At 58.2% G+C, this 19,730-nt stretch overlaps 6 protein-coding genes across 6 annotated transcripts; 2 read left to right on the top strand and 4 right to left on the bottom strand.

Moving 5' to 3' along the window:
• Positions 1 to 439: 439 nt before the first annotated feature.
• Positions 440 to 5,692, top strand: ucp12 (putative ATP-dependent RNA helicase ucp12; the record flags this gene model as incomplete). Its single annotated transcript, XM_066773348.1, has 4 exons — positions 440 to 772; positions 829 to 3,120; positions 3,177 to 4,425; positions 5,256 to 5,692. The coding sequence occupies 4 exons, from the start codon at positions 440 to 442 to the stop codon at positions 5,690 to 5,692; spliced, it is 4,311 nt and encodes a 1,436-aa protein (XP_066635915.1).
• Positions 5,693 to 7,011: 1,319 nt separating this feature from the next.
• On the bottom strand, positions 7,012 to 8,391 carry SLS55_001859 (uncharacterized protein; the record flags this gene model as incomplete). The annotated part of the gene is made up of 4 exons (XM_066773347.1): positions 7,012 to 7,676; positions 7,792 to 7,894; positions 7,953 to 8,080; positions 8,136 to 8,391. 4 exons carry the CDS (start codon positions 8,389 to 8,391, stop codon positions 7,012 to 7,014), a joined length of 1,152 nt encoding a protein of 383 aa, XP_066635914.1.
• A 273-nt stretch (positions 8,392 to 8,664) lies between these two features.
• On the top strand, positions 8,665 to 9,203 carry MRPL51 (mitochondrial 54S ribosomal protein mL43; the record flags this gene model as incomplete). The annotated part of the gene is made up of 2 exons (XM_066773346.1): positions 8,665 to 8,703; positions 8,826 to 9,203. The coding sequence occupies 2 exons, from the start codon at positions 8,665 to 8,667 to the stop codon at positions 9,201 to 9,203; spliced, it is 417 nt and encodes a 138-aa protein (XP_066635913.1).
• Positions 9,204 to 9,471: 268 nt separating this feature from the next.
• Positions 9,472 to 10,447, bottom strand: TPI1 (triosephosphate isomerase; the record flags this gene model as incomplete). Its single annotated transcript, XM_066773345.1, has 4 exons — positions 9,472 to 9,715; positions 9,768 to 10,158; positions 10,257 to 10,327; positions 10,383 to 10,447. The coding sequence occupies 4 exons, from the start codon at positions 10,445 to 10,447 to the stop codon at positions 9,472 to 9,474; spliced, it is 771 nt and encodes a 256-aa protein (XP_066635912.1).
• A 636-nt stretch (positions 10,448 to 11,083) lies between these two features.
• Positions 11,084 to 13,171, bottom strand: SLS55_001856 (uncharacterized protein; the record flags this gene model as incomplete). Its single annotated transcript, XM_066773344.1, has 2 exons — positions 11,084 to 13,053; positions 13,165 to 13,171. The coding sequence occupies 2 exons, from the start codon at positions 13,169 to 13,171 to the stop codon at positions 11,084 to 11,086; spliced, it is 1,977 nt and encodes a 658-aa protein (XP_066635911.1).
• A 3,761-nt stretch (positions 13,172 to 16,932) lies between these two features.
• On the bottom strand, positions 16,933 to 18,993 carry LCB2 (serine palmitoyltransferase component; the record flags this gene model as incomplete). Its single annotated transcript, XM_066773343.1, has 1 exon — positions 16,933 to 18,993. One exon carries the CDS (start codon positions 18,991 to 18,993, stop codon positions 16,933 to 16,935), a length of 2,061 nt encoding a protein of 686 aa, XP_066635910.1.
• Between the last annotated feature and the right edge of the window lie 737 nt (positions 18,994 to 19,730).

The raw sequence follows: 19,730 nt of genomic DNA, 5'->3' as shown, positions 1-19,730 counted from the left end.
GGAGCTGGACGTGTCGACCACCGCCTCCCCCTTCACTTCTTCGCCGGTGGCGGGGTGCTCTCGTTCTTTGTCAATTGCGGCCATGATTGGAAGGTGTGGAACGCTCGCGCTAGAGTTTGTGTTTCCAGGGTCACATGGGGAGGTGTCTGTTGTCGTGAAGGCAAATGGTGTGAGCAAAGGACCTTGCGTCATGGGCTGTTGTCTAGACCAGACTCAGCCCTACGAGCACCAGAAGTGGTTGCCGGAGGGGTGTGTGCGGCAGGCGTGGCCGGGGCCGAGGCGAAGAAAGCGAGGCGGGAGCGGCAACCTGACGCAGGGGCGTGCGCGCCGTGAATTTCGTCGACGGGGTTGCCGATCTTGAGCTTTTCCCCACGCCGATGCATCAAGATGGCTTCACCACCGCACCTCCGTCACCCCGGCCCGCAGTACACTCGCGAGGATGCCCAAGAATCCTCATCCCCCGCGCGGAGGCGGCGGCTCCAAGAAATCTGCCCCTGCGCCGCTGGGCGCCGAAGATACCAGCTTCATCGTCTTCTCCAACTCGAAGAGCGACTCAAAGAAGAGCAAAAAGGCGGACCCTGTCGCCAAGAATGACACCGCTGACAAGGGCAAGGGGAAGTCCAAAGGTGCACCTGAGCAGCCTGAGGATGCGCCCAAGAAACCCGACGTGCGCACCGTGATTGGCGGCGCGTCGTGGACCGGGAAGCTGCCCGTCAACATGCTCTCGGAGCATTGCCAGAAACAGAAGTGGGCGAAACCCGAATATACAATGGTAGATATCAGCCCTTCTACATGGCCGACTGCTTTGGATCGCTGACAATTCTGCAGACCAAGGTCAAAGATGGCTTCGTCTCCCATGTAATCCTCAAGGCTACCAACCCCAAAACCCGCGAAACTACCACTCTACCTCCCATCAGACTCCCGATCGAGAAGCAAGACCTTGCCGTGCAACCGACCGCTCTTGAAGCCCGCCACTTTGCTGCTACGTATACGCTGTTCCGCATCGCTTCCATGAAGAACATCCACATGATGATGCCTCCGACGTACAAGGACCTGTGGAAAGGCGCGTTCGCAGATATGAAGAAAGAGGATGTCAAGAGTGGCAGAGGCTGGATGTACGAAGCTGATCCTTTCGTCGCCCACAAGGAAAGGGAGCAGGCTAAGGCCGAGGCTGAGAAGAAGCGGGAAGAGGCTGCGAAACAGCGGGAGAATGCGAAGAACCAGCCCGCTGGTAGTTCGAGCAACATCATGCGCGGCTGGACTCGTGTCCCGAAGCTCGACATGGGCAAGAGGATCCGAGCAGAAATTGAGGGCCTGATTCGGCGAGATGCCGTTTGGAACCCCCACAGCGTCAAGATATCGCCCGCTGAACGCTCCGCCCTTATTGTTGAGATTGTCAAGTTGGGCTTCCGCAAAAGCCACGTCGAAGAAGCCGCGGAAGTTTGCAAGGACCGGGAAGAAATCCTCGAATGGCTTCTCATCCATGTCCCAGAAGACGACCTTCCACCTTGGAGTCTGCCCGAGGGCTATACCGCTGGCATCAGCATGGCCAGCGGCAATCTGAAGCGAGAGGCAGCCATCAAGCGGCTTGCGGCCACTGGTTATGCCATGGAACTCTGCGAAGAGGCTCTTGATACATTTGACGGTGATGAGGCGAAAGCGGCAGGCCTGCTACAAGCTCGACTTCTAGGTGATGACGAGCTTGCAGAGCAACTGTCTGGCGCAACCATCGGCGATGAGACCGAACCGCAGGAGGACGTTTGGGCTGAAGAACAGGTCATTCTGGCTTCGATTTACGACGAGAAATATTCCACAACTGGACAGGATCAATGCCAAATTCGACTCGAAATCGTCGATGGGACAAAGACCGAGTTTTTGCTGAATGTGCGCAAACCTGCAGGACTGTATCCGAACGTCCTACCCATCATCTCGATTAACGCAAAAATACCGGCTTACATCCGGTTGAGCATCATCAGGCAAGCTCTGAGCCACGCCAGGGAAAACTTTCTCGGCGAGCAAATGATTTTCAATATTGTGGACTGGCTGGAACATGAGATCCCCTCCATTATTGATAACCCAGGAAGACTTACGGATGTTTCCTCTGCCATATCTGCGGCGGATACTGGTGTTCATGCTGAAGCAATCAAACAGAAGGAAAAGAGACAGCGTCGACCTAAGCCAGTGAACTTACGGCCAGGATCTCAGATTAGTCAACGCATGCTCGAGCAATGGCGTACCAAGCAAGCTTCTCCGGACCAGCAACGCATGCTCCGCGCGAGGCAAAACCTGCCTGCTTGGAAGTTGCTACCGGATATCGTTGAGGCAGTCAAAAATTACCAAGTCGTCATCATCTCTGGAGAGACCGGATCTGGAAAGTCAACACAGTCAGTCCAGTTCATCCTTGATGACATGATTCAACGTCAGCTTGGTGAAGCAGCAAACATTGTCTGCACGCAGCCCCGGCGAATATCCGCGCTTGGATTGGCGGACCGAGTCGCCGATGAGCGTTGCACTGCCGTGGGTGATGAGGTCGGTTACTCAATCCGTGGCGAGTCTAGACAGAAGCCCGGGGTCACCAAGTTGACATTTATGACCACCGGTGTTCTCCTTCGCCGGCTTCAAACGTCGGGCGGCCGCCCTGATGATGTGGTGGCTTCTTTGGCTGACATCACCCATGTTGTTGTTGATGAGGTCCACGAGCGGAGCTTGGACACGGACTTCCTGCTCGTTCTACTGAGGGATGTCTTGAAGAAACGCAACGATCTCCGAGTCATTCTCATGAGTGCCACTCTCGACGCGGATGTGTTTGCATCTTTCTTCAAGCCTGCCGTGGGCCAGGTTGGGATGGTGGAAATAGCGGGCCGCACGCACCCTGTGACGGACTACTACGTCGATGATGTTATTCGGATGTCTGGCTTCAATGGCCACTCGGCCGATGAAGACTGGGAGGACGAGGAGTCTCAGAAGAACATCGGTGGCACGCTGAGGAGCATTGGCATGCGGATCAATTATGACTTGATCGCGCAGACGGTGCACCACATCGACGCGGAGCTGGGAGCCCAAGACGGTGCCATCCTTATCTTTCTTCCTGGAACAATGGAGATCGATAGGACAATACAGGTAAGCTGGGTGTGCCTGGCCTATGTAGGATTTCTGACACTGACAATGTATGCTAGGCTCTCCGTTCCATGCCAAACGTGCATGCGCTCCCGCTCCATGCGTCTCTGCTTCCAGCGGAGCAACGCCGAGTGTTCCCTCCGCCGCCCAAAGGCAAGAGAAAGGTGATTGCATCTACCAATGTCGCTGAGACTTCAATTACCATTGAAGACGTCGTGGCCGTCATTGATACCGGGAGAGTCAAAGAGACGAGCTTTGACCCGGCAAACAACATGGTCAAGCTTGCGGAGACATGGGCGTCTCGTGCCGCTTGCAAGCAACGCCGCGGCCGTGCTGGCCGTGTCAGAGCTGGAACTTGCTACAAACTCTACACGCGCAATGTCGAGAGGGACAAGATGATGGAGAGACCTGAACCTGAGATCCGACGAGTCCCACTCGAGCAGCTCTGTCTGTCCGTCAAGGCAATGGGCGTTCAGGATGTAACGAGCTTCCTCGCGGGTGCTCTAACACCACCTGACAGCATCGCGGTGGAGGGTGCTCTGGAACTTCTCGGACGGATGGGAGCTATTGATGGCGATGAAATGACTGCTTTGGGCAGACATCTTGCTGTGGTTCCTGCTGACCTTCGATGCGCCAAGCTCATGGTGTACGGAGCGACATTCGGCTGCCTCGAGTCTTGCCTCACCATCGCATCCATTCTCACCGTCCGCAGTCCTTTTGTCTCGCCCCAGGCCAAGCGAGAAGAATCAAAGGCAGCTCGTTCAGCGTTCGCGAAGGGCCAAGGTGATCTCATTGCCGACCTTCGCGCCTACGAGCAGTGGAGCGGTTTCAAAGAAAAGGGCATTTCGTTCCGCGACCTGCGTGCTTTTTGCGAGCAGAACTTTCTCAGTCTCCAGACCCTCAACGATATCACCTCTACCCGTCGACAATACCTCTCCTCCCTACAAGAGACGGGCTTTATCCCTCTGCGGTACTCATCCTACAGCGACTTTGGCGCACAGGAAGTTGCCTCGCTCAACCGCCACGGCGCGAATGACGCTCTGCTACGCGCCCTCGTCGCTGGCGCTTTCAACCCCCAGATCGCGCGCATTGACTTTCCGGATAAGAAGTTCGCAGCATCTGTTTCCGGTGCTGTAGAGCTCGATCCAGAAGCCAAAACGATCAAGTACTTCAACCAGGAGAATGGCAGGGTGTTCGTTCACCCAAGCTCGACCGTGTTTGATGCCCAAGGATTCCCGGGTGGTGCGACTTTCATGAGCTATTTCACGAAGATGGCGACGAGCAAGGTTTTCATGAGGGATTTGACACGTAAGTCTTGGTCCCAGGTGCTCCCCCCACATGCACGGTTCAGTCCACTAATCAAATTACCGTAGCATTCAATGCCTACTCCTTGCTGCTGTTCTCTGGGCCAATCACACTTGATACGATGGGCCGAGGAATCGTGGTCGACGGGTGGTTGCGTCTACGTGGATGGGCTCGCATCGGTGTTTTGGTTTCGAGACTACGCATGATGCTAGATGAAGCATTGGCAAGGAAGATCGACGACCCAACCACGGACTTGGCGGGCAGTGATGTTGTTGGCATCGTCAGGAAACTGGTTGAACTTGATGGGCTGGACCGATGAAAGATGGAAAGCACTGCTGGCCAGCAGCGATGAAGCTTCTGATGATGATTTAGGAAAAGACTGCATTGGTTAATTGTTCTAGATAACTATGACATAGCTATCAGCAGATAGAATGGCAGCTGTGGTCATGGAAACACTAGATTCTTGCGGTTCCGAACGACGGTCTTCAGCGACGCTGGACTGGTCTGGAGCGGATCCTTCGCTAGCCTCCTCTCATTCTTCTCTGTCGGGGGCGTAGTCATATGACGGTAATCTATCAAAGCCTTCTTGCTATTGTCCTCTTCGTATTGTTCTGTACGGTGGCGGTGACAGTTCATTGTTGCCACTACCACTACATCTGGTATCCTTGAGCGTATTCCTTTGACCATTTCCTCTTTGTATGTTCGAATACGTATATTTCCATCCCCATCCCCGGAGTTCCCAGTCTCCTCTTCGAATACACCTGTCATCTTACCAAAGTCTATCCTTCACGAGAAACAACCCACCAAAACCAAAACCATGAAGCTTACCACAGCCGCCATCCTTCCCCTCCTCGCCACCCTCACCACCGCCATCCCCACCATCCCCGTCACCGTGTTCGAAGAAGTAGCCCTCATCCCGGCCGACAACAGCACAGCCGTCTCCGCGCTCCCAGCAGCAACGGCAACGGCACTGGCCGGCTCGAAGCGCAACACGGGCTGGGCGGGCATCTACTACTGCCGCAACACCAACTGGCAGGGGCCCTGCGCGCACACCTGGCTCAAGATCGGGCAGTGCATGAACTTCCCCGGCGGCTGGGACAACCACATCGAGTCGTTCGGGCCGGACCCCGGCCCGCACTACTGCGTCCTGCACAGCCAGCCCAACTGCGGCGGCGCCGAGCCCAAATTCCCCATCCGGCATCCCGGCTCGCGCAACACCGACGAGTTCGGCCAGAAGAAGAGGGCGAGCAGCGTGAGGTGCAGCTATTAGAGAAATGCGCGGGGGAAAAAAGGTTGGCACCGAATGAAGGGGACGAAGGGAAAGGAAATTTGTATGATCAGGGCGTCTGGATCCTTCAGACGAAGGGGAAAGAATAGTGTCGATGATGGAAAAGCGTAGATGTAAGAAGATAATGTTTCTCTGGAAAGCGTTGTGGTCCTCATTTCTCCGTGCGCACTTCATGAATGATGAATCAGGTCCCTCCCAGGTCTTTGCAGTTGCCAGACGAAGCGAAAATGAGACGTGGAAGAGAACGGAAAAGATTACATCCCTGCCACTCTTGGGAGGCAAAATCCCGAAGACCATGGTGGTAAAAAGGAGCAGCCGAAAGCAAACTCGATATCATTCGCGCTACCTAACAAGTCCGTGCCCGAGCTATTCTACATTTGTTTGCATTTCCCTACGACACAAGCCAGCGGTGACCTCTTCGTCAAGGCGGGATTGTGATCGAGTTCGATGCCACGTAAGGAAAAGCCAGCTCTCGAGCCAATGGACAAAGCACAGGATAGCAAGGAGGCAAGTCTCCCGGCGGTAGGTAAGATCGTCCTAGCAAGAAATCGACACATCTAGAGCGCAAGAAAGATCTGCTAGATGCATACTTCACTTACTTTAATGATCTTACCTTCTCCATTGTGCACGATATGAACAGAAGCAGTGCCCTTGGGAAATCACTACCGCATCGACTACCTACCCAACTAGGCACGTAGACGGCCAACCGGCACCATACCTACCACTCTCTGCATTGAGAAAAGGGACGGAGGCAGTAAGTCCAGAAGAATGAAAAGTTGAAACTAGCTTTTGAGGAACCGTGATTTGGGCGACGAAGAGGTAGGCCATGTGCTGAGACTCCGCGGCTGATGGACAGAATGCTACTGAGGTGGCCGAGAGAAAAATAGGGAGGGGTTTGGGGGCCGGGCACAGCGCTTGAGAGCTGGCAGCCAGAATATCCAAGCAGGGTCATTTTCCCGGACTTTCCAGGTTTCTTCTCGATCCTTGCCAGCGTCGAAGGAATTTTTCGGCAGCAGAAAGCATTGAGCGCCTCTGTAGCTTGATGTTCAGACGTAGCAATACCTTGTGACGCCTTACCCTGAATGACTGACAGAATGCAAACGCGATTGATGGTCCGTAGGAAATGGCTGCTCCTTGAGGCAGTGCGCATGAGTCTCCAAGTAATGATGCCTTACCCTTGGTGACGAAGGGGTGTAGATGTTGGATGGAGGCGACAGAGCTTCGAAGAAGGAAATGATAACCTTTTGTTCGCACAAACCCATGGCACGAGAAGCCGAGCTGGGACGGACGTGAGGCCGCGCTCAGTACCTCCGCTTGCTCCTGGAATCTTCGTAACTGTCGCCCTCGTAGCCGCGCTTGCGGGATGAGTAATCGTCGCGGCCATACCCACCGTCGCGATCGCGGTCGCGGTACTCGCGCCTCGATCCCACTGGTTCGCGGTTGCTACCGCTGGCCCCGCGGTCCCTGTCGCCGTACCTGTCGCCGCCGTAGCGGCTACCGCCGTATCCACCGCCACCGCCACCGCCAGGGCCGCCATCACGGCCACCATACCCGCCAGATCTCCCGCCGCCGCGAGGGCCTGCTGGCGCTCCCTCCGGAGGCGCTTGACCGCCCCAACCGTTCGACTGGTAGCCGATACCCGACCTGCCCCCGTATCCGCGATCACCGCCACGGAATCCACCACCTCCTCTATCACCTCCGCCGAAGCCGCCGCCTCCACGGAAGCCGCCGCGGCCGCCACGGAAGCCACCGCCAAATCCACCTCTGAAGCCACCGCCGGGGCCTGAGGGAGGGCCAAACCCACCGGGACCCGAAGGGCGGGCGGGCGCCGCCTTGGTGTATCCGCGTCCACCGAGTCCTCCACCAAGGCGGCGGGGGCGCCAGCCAGAAACGGTACGGCCACGCTCGACGTCGACCAGGACTCTACGATCTTTGATGCGGATTCCATCGGTCTCCTTGTAGGCAGCTGCATGATGAGACGACCAAGTGGCCACTGTGTCAGTCGAACAATCACTTGTTTTACCTTGAAATTCGGAGCATTGTCTGGAAGGTAAGGGGGAATGCAGTGGGGGATGATTTACCCTTCATATCCTTCTCGCGCTCAAACACTATAAATGCGTAGCCTCGGTTCTTCTTCTTAGAAGGCGCATCGTCAGGCTTGGTGGTGTCGTTTACGATGCGGATCTGCCAGTGTTGTCAATACAGGAACGACTTAAAGCAAGAGGTGTGGATAGAATCATACCCTTTCGATTGCACCAAAGCGACCAAACTCACGCTCCAAATCCTTGGTTTCGGTGTCGTAGGACAGCCGGGCGACAAACAGCGTTCTAAAAGGGTCGCCGCGCACGTTGGGGTCGTCGGCAGGCTTGACTGTTGAGATATCGGTTAGCTCGCATTCCAAACACTCATGTCAGGTGAGGCGAACAGTTGGCGACGCCCTCCGTGAGGGTCTTCTCGACCTTCTCCCTCCTCTCTTGCTTTAGCCGATCCTTGCGCTGTAACCAGCTCTCGGTGGGCTCATAGTCGTCCTCGTACTCCTTGAGGGCCTGCAAGTAACCGCCGACGCCATCGATTTGCATCGTCTTGCGTGATTCGGGCGCATGGTCGGACGGCGGCAAGTAGCGCAGCGCAGGGCGCGGCGCGAAGAGCGCGAGCAGGTTGGGGGGCAGCTTGTCCGTCATTGTGGCTGCGGTCGAGGCGCGCTGGCGATTGAGTGCTGAGAGTAGGGACTCTCTAGACCATCGACGTTGCGCGGGGCCCGGCGAGGATTGTGGGGGCGATGAAGGTGGTTGAAGTGCACGTTGGTTTGGATTGCTGGCGCGACAGGCAGACGAGAGAACAGGACGCGCGAGCTTCCCAGGGCGGTGGCTGCCGGCAGAAAGCCGCCGCTGGGCCCGAAAACACCAAGCCTAGCATCACGCCGTGCAGCATCCAACCGCCCTACGCCATCCACCATGCCTCTCGCTGCTCTGAAGACCGTGGCCAAAGGCCAGGTACGTTTGTTTTTCCCTTGGGATGTTGGAGTTGGATGCACGCATCCATCCGTACTTCAATGCTCTGGCTATCCTGAAGACGATAATTTCAGACCGCGGAGCTGACCTCGCTCCGCCCATAGAATGGCGTCGGCGCTTTCATTCGGCAGTGCAAGCGCCTCGACTTCCACTACTGCGACTGGTCCGGTTCATCCAAGGGCATGAAGACGTTCCTCGAGAAGACGCTCCCGTCTTTCGCCAAAGCCAACCCGTCAATCGAGATAACCGTGTCGCCCCGCCCGCGCAAGGAACCAGTCATCAAGGGTCATTATATCAACGGCCGTACCAAGGCCATCTGTGTCCGCAAGCTTGAGAAGGAGCAGATCCTCCAAAAGGCCAACCTGCTGCGTGACAACTCCGGCGAGCGCAACCGCCGCACCATCAACAAGCCCGTCAAGAGTATGAACGAGAGCGTCAGGGGTATCTGGAGTCCCTTCCACGGCGCCAAGTACCAGATATAATAGGTTCGCAGGAATGGCTGAGCTGCTAGGCATTGGTGATGGGTTGAGAAGCACAGAAGACGACTTCGTGCAACGGCATGGGCGGCGCATCAAATGGGATTTCGGCTTGTACATATATACATATTCGTGGCTCACGGCATGCTACTGAGATGGCAGCAGAAAGACGACCATCAAGAATTTGACAAAAGATGTTTTGATTCGTATTTTCGGCTATCATAAGATGATGCTCATCTCCGTTCAGTCATTACAGATTCCCTCTTCCATACATTCACTGGTTCGCGTTGATGATGTCGACGAACGCGGGCTTCAAGCTGGCACCGCCAACGAGGAAACCGTCAATGTCGGCCTGCTTGGCCAGCTCCTTGCAGTTCTTCTCGCTGACACTGCCGCCGTACAGGATGCGGGTCTTGTCCGAGGCCTCCTGGGAGACCTCCTTCTTCAGCCAGTCGCGAATGGCAGCGTGGACCTCCTGAGCCTGCTCAGTTGTAGCGACCTTACCGGTGCCAATGGCCCTGCAGAAGTCAGCATTGGGACGGTTTGGGGGGTCCAATGGTGCAAACTCACCAGACGGGCTCGTAGGCGATGACGATCTTGGACCAGTCCTTGACCTGGGCGGCAACGGCCTTGAGCTGGTTGACAACGACCTCGATGGTCTTGCCAGCCTCACGCTGCTCCAAGCTCTCACCGCAGCACAGGATGACGCTGAGACCGCCGTCGAGGGCAGCCTTGGTCTTGTTGGCGACGGTGGCGTCGTCCTCCTGCAGGATGACTCTGCGCTCCGAGTGACCGAGGATGGTCCAGGTGATGCCGGAGTCCTTGAGCTGCTCAACGGAGATCTCGCCGGTGAAGGCGCCGTTGGGCTTGTCGTAGACGTTCTGGGCGGAGACCTCGAGACCCTGGCGCAGGTGCTCGCGGGTCAGCTGCAGGTGCAGCGCCGGAGGGGCAATGACGACCTCTGGTGGTGCGAATCAGCTGCCATTCGAGGCTGTGGGGATGGAGGTGGTTGGAAAAGGGCGTGGGTGGCCGTGGGCTGAGGTGGCACGAGCTACTCACCGACGTTGGGGTCGAGCTTGGCGTCGTTGAGGTTCTTGACCAGGCTCTTGATGGACTCCTTGGTCCCGTTCCTGCGAGAGAAGCATTGTCAGGGCCCTGTGGCAGCTGCAGCCGGCGCCGGGCGACGCGGGATCGAGGAAAAACTCGACGTACATCTTGAAGTTACCACCGACGAAGAATTGGCGAGTCATTTTGGCGGTTGTGGTGGGTGAGGTCTGCTAGGGAAACAGTAGGGGTATCAGATGGGGTGGGAGGGCTGGCGGGCGATGCAGCTTAAATGTTCGAGGGAAATGAGATAGGGAGAGGGTGGTACTGCTGGGGTGGTTTTGTTATGATGTGAGATCAGCTGGGCCTGAGGGTTTGGCGTCATGGCGGGGCACAGGAGGGGCAAAGTGTCGGGCCTTTTAGGAGCTCCCGATTCCTCTGCCTCCGACCAACTCACCTCGCTGTGAACTCCGGCCTCGACCACCTCGGCATTCCGCTGGGCCGCCCAGCATTCGCGCCTATCCGCGTGGCCCGGACCGCTCATTCGCTGCTAATGCTGCCTCATCTGGCCGGCCCTGCAGCCTCACCTGCACCGCGTCCGCTAGCCAACGGCATGTACGCATGAGCTGGCACGCCTCGTGTGGACTGCTGCCCGGTGTGATGAATCCTTTCCCGACTGCCAGCAGATATATCTTGTGCACGAGCTCCGCCTCTGCATCGTCGCACTCAATTGCCGGCTCGAATGGGACAACATCATTTACTGTATAGCGAATCGCATTCGGAAAAGAACCGCTAAGAAATTCTACTTCCCTCACGTCAATTTGCTCCCATCCCGTCACTTCCTACCACCAATCGCCTCTTCGCCCGTACCTCCTTCCTCTCGCCTCATCCGTCGCCGCCTCCAGGTTTCGTACCCTCTCCCGTCGCATGTGCATCTCCAATTCTGCTTGCGCCGCCTGCTCCCTCTCAACCAACTCCTCTTCCTCCATTCTTCTCGCTGCGGCTGCCCTCCTCCACGGAGCATCATACGTGCTCACCTCCGGTGCTGGCGGCAGTCTCGCCCTCTCTCTCTCACGAGACCTCTCGTGGTAACCTCTCCTCGGCGAGCTGTATGCCATGTAGTCTTTCTCCGGCAGAGCGCGGTGCGCGCCATGGTGCCGCCACGGCTCCTCATGACGATCATAGCCACGCCGCTCCAGCGCATCGTACCCACCATTCTCATAGTACCCTTCAGCATCCACCGGGTAGCCTACCGGCGGGCGCGGGTCGCGCAGGATAGGCCTCGGCTGTGGGGCCGGCTTCTTGTGGTCCCGAGTCGTCCTGATGGGACGGTAGTCGTACCTTTCCCTGCTGCGAGATTGGCGGTATCGCCCAGGCGACGAGCCCGACATGGAGGACGGCGACGTTGACCACGTCTCATCATCGCTGCTGCGAGGAGTGAGCGTGTAGTGGTCGTCGTCGCTACTGCTAGGGTAGTACTTCGGCTGGCTGTGGGTTTTGCGTGAGTGGCCCCCCTTCTTCTCCCGCGGGATCTTGATGTTGTTGATGATGGTTGGGACCCGGTGAAGCTCGGGCTCGCGGGATTTGGGCGACTTTCCTCCTTTCTCTCTTGAGTGGCTGCGGCTCGGGGGAAAGGGAGGACGAGGGATGCTGACACCTTTCTTACCCTTGGGGGGCTTGTGCGGCTTGCTGTAGACGGGCTCAGGAAGCGAGTCCATGTCGTCGTCGTCCAAGTCGTCGAAGTCGCTTTCGGGCATCACTCGCGGCGACTTGGATATCTTCCCTGCTTTCTGCCCTCCATGGGGACCGTGGCCAGCAGGACCGTGTCCACCGAACCCGCCTTTGGGAGGGCCCACTGGAGGCGGTGGTGGCGGAGGTGGCGGCACCATGCTGATGTTTGGAACACCGCCTCCCATCCCATGAAGTCCGCCTCCACCTCCCCCACCACCAAAATTACCTCCACCTCCTCCACCACCACCCCCACCGAAAGGCCCACCGCCACCACCATGGTTCATGGCGGCTCCGCGTCCAAATCCACCGCCACCCTGGCCTCCTGCAAACCCTCCCGGCGCACCCCCAGCTGCAAAAGCACCAGGACCAGGACCAGCAGCTCCTCCGCCGCCACCAGCACCGCCGAATGGAGGCCCGCCTCCAGGAGCAGCACCGCGGCCCATTCCCATTGCCATTCCCATCGGCTGCTGCTGCTGCTGCTGCTGCAAAGGCTGCGAGGGCCGATGAGGTCCCTGCCCGTGTCCGTTGATCAAGTCGACGATTTCGCCGGGCAAGCCGTCTCCAGTGGGCGCCGCAGCGGCGGGCACGTCTCTCCGGGGCCCCCTCCTCAGCACGACGCGCATCTCGCGCACCTCCCTCACCTTGCCGTAACCCTTGCGGATGTACTCGGCCACCTCCTGCTCGATGCAGGCCAGGCTCCACTCGGCGTTCGGATTCCGCTCCTCGCCCTTCACGGCCTCGAGCAGGCCGTCGATGAGCGCCCGTTGATGCGGCGACCGCAGCGAGTTGTACTGCTCCGACACGGTGCCCTTTCCGCCCTTCCTGCTCGACGACGGGGCCGAGGGGGAGGTGGTGGTGTTCCGGTTCACGATGCGCAGCAGCTCGCTGGCGTCGTAGGGCAGCGGCGTCTTGCGCGCGCGCGCCCACGACGCCTCGAGGCCCGGCTCGCGGTCCTTGCGGAACGACCAGCCGTGGAAGCTGCGGTTGACGGGGCCCGTCGCGTTGCCCAGCGCCTGGTGGTCGAGCGGCCGGTGGGTGTTGGCGCCCGCCCGGCCTCCCGCTCCCAGTCCCCCGAGTCCTCCTGGACCTCCTGGCCCTCCTGGGCCCCCTGGCCCTCCTGCACCCCCTGGTGCCATGCCACCTGCTCCGAATGGACGACCCCCGCCGGGGCCGCCGGGGCCACCAGGACCACCATGCATGCCTGCTGCTCCTCCGCCTCCTGCTTGTGGTGGGCGGGCCCCGAAACCGGGCACGGGTCCACCTGCGCCAGGAACGGGGGGTGGAGGCGGCGGCGGCGGTGGCATGTCAAAGACGGCTGCCATGACGAAGGATGTGATGCTGTAGACTCAACCAATGGATGTGCTTCACGCCGTGGTGCCTGGCCGGGGCAAACGAGACAGATGAGGCGGCACAGTTGGGCGAAGATGAAACGGGGCGGAAGAGGAGGCACACCGGTGAGAAGATGGAGGCAAAAAAGATAACCAGAAAACTGGAAGTGGAATGTCAGGTGGATTGCAAGGCGGATTTCGAGGGTCGGTCCCAGGGGGAGGCGGCGTATGAGGATGGAGAGGTGAAGGGCGAGTGTGATAAGAAGCGGGAAGTCAAGGATGATGTGTGCTTCGCCTCACACCGAAGATTGGGGGGGCTGGTTCCAGAGGTAGGCAACAATCGAGCTAAATAGTCGTTCCTTCCGCGGCTCACTCCCCCATTGCCGTCTCCAGTCGCACACTGCAACACTCTCTTCGCCTTCCGGAACCAAAATGCTCTCCGCATCTGCGCGCGGCCGGCCCAGCTCCTTCTGGCCAATCAATTGCCAACCAGCCGAACAGCCAACCACTCGGCGTCCACCACAACCTCGATCTAGGAAACGTACGCTTCGGCGCGTTAATCTGCCGTGATACTGGGGCGGAATGGGGCTGGCACCGGTGAGCACAAAACGGTTGCCTGACCGTTCGGGAAGCGGTTCCCACGACGAATGAGGTCTCGGCTTTGTCCAGCATAGAACGGTGGCGAATCTCTCCTTGTCCCAGACAGACCGGCCTGTAACCAAGCCGGTCAAGAGCCGCAAATACTGACCGGTGGCCCTCCGCTTCGGCTGGCGGCTGGGATTATCGCCACTGCTACTGACAAAATGCAAGGCCCAGATATAGTAACCAGGGCGGCGATACTACAGGCCAGCGAACCGGGGATTTCAAAGCAACTGGGGGGAAAGCAGGAGTCTGCGTGGTCACAGGTCCAACTGTGAGGACTCAGCCTTGCTGCAAGCTGAGGCCATGCCAATTCTGCCTGGGAACGCCCCCAGCCGCGCGGGATTTCCCCACTGCTCTCCCTAGGCGAGAAGGATGACGATAACAAAGGGCGTAGGCGCAGCAAGAATCGCCTCCGAGCATCCGACACAGACGCACGCATTTGAGCACGAGACAGCCACGCGGCAAGACATTGCGCCCCTTTCTCCCAATAGCAGGTATGGAGGGATGGACAGGGTAGGAAGCAAGGTAAACGGGGCGAAGGAGCAGGCTGCCAACGCAATATCGCGATTGCGCGCTACCGAACGCCGCGCGCATGCTCGCGATCGCGCGTAGAGGGGCGGCAAAATCAACGCGCTGGCGAATCGACCTCGGCAGGGACCAGGGTAGCTCGGTGAGGCAGAGAAGGAACAAGTGGTGAGGATTTAGGCAGCAGTTGCTTGGCCCACCCTCTCTACTCCTGCTTCTGCCGCCCTGTTCCCAGACGGCGTCTTTTCTGCAAAGTCGCCCTTCTCGCCTCGTATAGCGCTTTTATTGCAAACAGCTGCGAGACATGAGCGAAATAACGGGGGATGTAAGCTTTCGTGCAATGGAAAGGCAGATTTTCGACCATGACTGCGCCTCGAGGGACGTATAAATAACGCTTCTGCCTGTGTACTACCTGCTGTATATGCTGTTGCACGGACTGTCCTATTCGCCTACAAACTAAGTTTTGTACTCTGAACGTGTACAACGGAGAAAGAAAAGGAAATACACGAAGCGCCACCGACGCGTGAGTCTTTGTCTCAGCCCGTTGGATCAACGGGGGAAAAGAGGCAGTGGCCCCAACTTAGCGCCATTTGCCTTCTTTCACTACCAGCAGCCTATCGGAATGGGAGGAGGTGAAAATGGGACGGGATTGACATGACCACGACGACCACCCCGTTCGCACATCCTTCCTCATCCGCGGCGTGCCGTTTGCCGAGCGAGCTGAGACATTCCAAGGCCCCCCGCTGATATGTATGCAGACAAATCGGCAGCGGCACGGCACGTGTGGGTAACGGCTAAAAAGTGGAGTGTGGCGGAAAGGCTGGGGAAGGAAGATGATGCAGTTGGAGCCGGCCTTCTGCTGACTGGCTGGGGAACTTCACAGCCGTCGGCCGGTGGTCGTGGGCATGGATGGGCTCGATGCAGAACAAAAGAGAAAAAAAAGAAAAACAACGTTGGGACAAATCAGTAGACTGTACTGGAGCCGCAGTCGAGATGGATGTCGCCTGACGAGGTGCGGGAACAGAGCGAGCGTGGTGATGCTCACTCGGCAACCGATCTTCCTTCTCCTTCGTCCTCGACCCCTCTTCTTCAGCCTCAGCCTTGTCCTCTACGCCATAAGACCGACCTATTTCCTTGATAACACCCCTGTTGCCCACATCATCTCTCACCGGTCGAGAAGTACGCATATGTATGTCAAAGAGACCAAGCACGGATGGAGACGGTGCAAGCCCCGCAGCAGAGCCTCAAAGCTCCACGCGTTCGCTATGCAAGTACTAAGTACGTACCTGCCGCTCGGCGCCGGACCGAGAAAAGTACATACTCCCTCGCGCCGGCACGCTAAGCGAAACGCGCGATTGCGAGCGAGGCGGCCGAGGGGAGTAGTCCGATCCTTCTCCGCTGCAAGAGAAGAGCAAAACCCCGGCGTAAGCCAGCATGCCACCTTGCCGATCTGGTCTTCCAGATGCGGGCGAGATGCAGTAAGGGAGGTATGCGCTGGCACGGTTGCCTGGTGTGCGTCGACAGGGGGATGCCGGGCAAGGCTAAAGGATCACGACCCAGCGTATGGGAGTTGCGATAGTCGGCTGAAAAAGGAAAGGAGGCCATGGGGGCTGTTGTGGCTTTGCTTCACCGGTGAGGCTGTCTGCAGATATGCGCATGCACTGCTGACCTTCATCGTCGATAGCGAGAAAAAGATCCGAACAGTTTGGTGGAGAGGAGAGGAAAGGAAAACAGACCATGTGTTGCATGGATGGCTCTGATCCCGAAAATACTGAGGCTAGGGTTGCTTTGGTGGTGATGTTTCAAAATAAGCACGCAAATGCGTATCCCGTAGTACGTGGAAGATCCCACGTGAGATAAAGGATCTGCATTGCCGTACCGCATGTCTCAGACAACTCCAAAATGTCGTGCAGGGATAGGGGCCAAGTAGGGGGGTATACGAGGAATTGAAGCAAGGAGAATCATGGAAAAGATCTTGGTTCTAACTGATAACAAATGGTTTTCTCGATTGATTCATTGCTCCACATTCTCATCGAGCTATGTAATGGTTGTCTTCATTCACCGCCGCCCAATGTGGGGCGGCTTAAATAATAGTCTCTCCAACCTCCGTCTCAATGTACATTGGAATCCACCCAAGGTTCATTAAAATATTAGTAATTATCATAGCGCAGTCCATGCGACTAGGCTGCACCATCATGAAAGGAACAGCGAAATGTGAAGCAGGGAATCGATGGCCGAAAGTGCTGATCGACCCGCTAGGCTTCATTCGAGGTGATGATATCGTTACATTGAGTGCGAAAACGCGCGCGATGCTGTGTTTGGTGTGTCCCAGGTTCATGGTCTCGAAGCGGGGCGGAGGGATGCGAACCGCTGCGTGATCTAATCATGAAGGAGGCCACGAGTGGATGGCGCCGATGGCGGGCTGACGAGGCTGGCGTAACCCAGCGAAGCCGGGCGTCCATGCCTTATCTCAGAGGCGCCTTGACGTCTTGCGCGCCGCACTTAAGGACGTCCGCAAGCTTCCACCTGGGCGGAGTGACCTGGGGCATCTTTCCGGTGGTCTCCATTTCTTTCCTGTACTCCTGCTCCATGTGATTGGTGAGGCCCTCCGGCAGGGGCTCGGCACCGCCCGCGATGCCGCTCGAGAACTTAAGCTGCAGAATCTCGCCAATCTCGTCGCAGGCAGCAAGCAAACGGTCAAGATCGTCCTTGGTGTGAGCAGCTGAGACACAGAAACGAGCGCGGGACGAGACGAGCGGCGTCGCGGGGTACCCGACGACGACGACGGAAATCTTGCGCTTCAGCATCTCGTGGGAAAAGGCAGGCATCTTGGCAGGGTTGTAGAGCAGGACCGGGATGATGGGCGAATCGTCGTGACCGTAGACAATGAATCCCAGGCGCTTAAGACCGAGACGGAGATACCGGGAGTTGAACGCAAGACGCTGGAGACGCTCTTCACCTTGACCCGGCGAAAGCTCTCCGATAATCAACTTGAGAGAGCTCTGAATCTGAATCAGGACCGGGGGAGCGGGTGCCTCGCCGAAAATGTTGCAAGCGTTGGTAACGCGCAACTTATCAATAATTGCCTTGTCGGCCGCAACGTAGCCACCATTGGCCCCAAAAGACTTAGTGAGAGTGCCCATGAGGATATCGACCTCAGCAGGGTCGACACCGAAGTAATCGCAAACGCCACGACCATTGGGACCCAGCGCGCCAACCGAGTGCGCTTCGTCAATAAACAGATGGAACTTGTACTTTCTCTTGAGCGCAAGAAGAGCCGGCAGGTTGCAAATAGTGCCCTCCATCGAGTAGAGACCCTCAACAGCGATGAGGATCTTCTTCCACGGGCGGTGGGTTCGAGGCTGGCCGTTCGCGATAACCTCGCGAAGCACGCGTTCCAGATCACGCATGTCGTTGTGCTTGAACATTTCAATCATGGCACCAGACAGACGAGCGCCGAAACGGATCGAGGAGTGGTTGAGTTCGTCGGAAATGAGCAAGCAGCCCTTGCCGACCAGCGCAGGGAAGGTGGTGGCGTTCGTAACGAAACCCATGGAGAAAACCATCGAGGCAGGCTTGCCAACAAACTTTGCGACCAGATCCTCCACTTCGTTGTGCAAGGTGGTGGTTCCAACGTCGGCGCGGGTGCTGCAAACGCTGATACCGTGCTTCTTGATGCCCTCCTCCACCGCGTCGGCACACGGACCTTCCGACTGGGCGAACCCGAGGTAGTTGTAGGAGCTCATGTTCAAAGTCTCCGAGGTCGTGCCAGTCATCTTGAAGGACAGGTTGTAGTCGTCGGACTTGCGGTCCAGAAGGGTGATGTAGCGGCCGGGGACGCCAGTGGTAGGCCTAGCAAAGCAGTCGTTGATACGCATCTTCAGCCGCCTCACGTAGAAATTGTCAAAATCGCTGTTCAGAGGCGCGTAGCCGTCCTGCGCTCTCAGATGCTTGTAGTTGTTTTGCTTGAACCTCTTGCCGAAGAAGTCTCGCACATGGCCGAATATGATAAGGACGAGGTAGCTGATGTAGGTGGTGAGGAGGAAGTAGTACGGCGGCTCGTCCTCGATGGGGTCGGGGAACTTGTCGTCCAGGAATTTGCTGGAGTACAGATGCGCCTTGGAGCCCAGAGGACCGAACTCGGCGTGCTGCTTAGCGAGGCGGCGCTTCTCGTCTTGAGAGGGCGGCTGGAAGAGCGTCGTGGTTGTGGTGGACGAGTCCTCCATCTTGCTGTACTTCTCGCCGGTCGCGGTCGACAGCGAGATGGTCGGCAGCGACAGCGAGGGCGAATTGACCGGCTGGCCGGGGGGCGGTGAAGGGTTGTCCAGAAGAGCCTGCTGCTGGGCAACGACGGCCTTGCGGAGAGCGGCGACGGCGTCGGGAGCGGACGGCTTGGGCGAGGTGGAGAAGAGCGAGGAGAACTTGCTGTTTGCCTTGGAGAAGGAGGAGCGGCGCGAGGCCTTCTCGTCAAGCGAGGTGGAGATGGAGGAGTTGTTGGCGAAAGGGTTTATCGATCGAGCAGGCATTGCAAATGATTCCAATCTATCGGCGACCAGTAGGTGATGGGAGGGGTCGTTGGAGCTCTGCGCCGGTGGCCGTGGTCGTGTCGCGCAGGCAGTCGGACAGAGCGGTGCGAGAGAGGGTTGCGGCGGAGAGTCTGGGGGAGGAGAGGGTACGGTCAGCAGGGCTTCGGCGCGAGGGAATGCGGGACGGCTGCGGCGAAGGGGCGGGCGGCACAAAACGCGCTTCGGCCGGATGCGCCGGAGAACAAGCGGGTAGCACAGGGAAGGCACGTCGACTCACCTTCGCAGTGCTGGTGCAGCAACCGTGCAGGAGGGCTGCGGAAGCGCGGGAGAGGTGCGGCCGAGGGCTTGGGTGGGCGTCTGCGCAACGCTCGACAGCCCTGTTCCGCGGGAGGCTGCTTGCTGCGTGCTGCTTGCTGCTTGCTGGGCGGGGGCGCTGCTGGGCTGGCGCTGGCGCTGGCTGCGCAACCGCTCCGGCGTCAATTGGATGCGGGCGGGGGGTGCGGACAGCCGGACTGAAGCTGCTTGTCGGGGCTCTCGTGGTGGTTGCTTGGGTAGAAAAAGAGCGGCGGCGGCGGGCAAATTGCAGCAGCCGGCATGCGCGATGTGCCGTCGCCGGTCGGGCTGCGGTCAGGGGCACGGCGACCTCGACACCAGCCTGCCAGGTGCCACGCTGCCACCACGGCCTCGTTGCCACTGCGTCATTACACGTTGTTATTGCTCGCGGCTCCGCGGCCAGC

Source organism: Diplodia seriata, assembly GCF_021436955.1.
Source record: "Diplodia seriata strain FDS-637 chromosome Unknown scaffold_2, whole genome shotgun sequence".
NCBI classification, from domain to species: Eukaryota; Fungi; Ascomycota; class Dothideomycetes; order Botryosphaeriales; family Botryosphaeriaceae; genus Diplodia; species Diplodia seriata.
The sequence above is the reverse complement of the archived record's forward strand: the minus strand, read 5'-3'. Positions and strand labels throughout refer to the sequence as shown.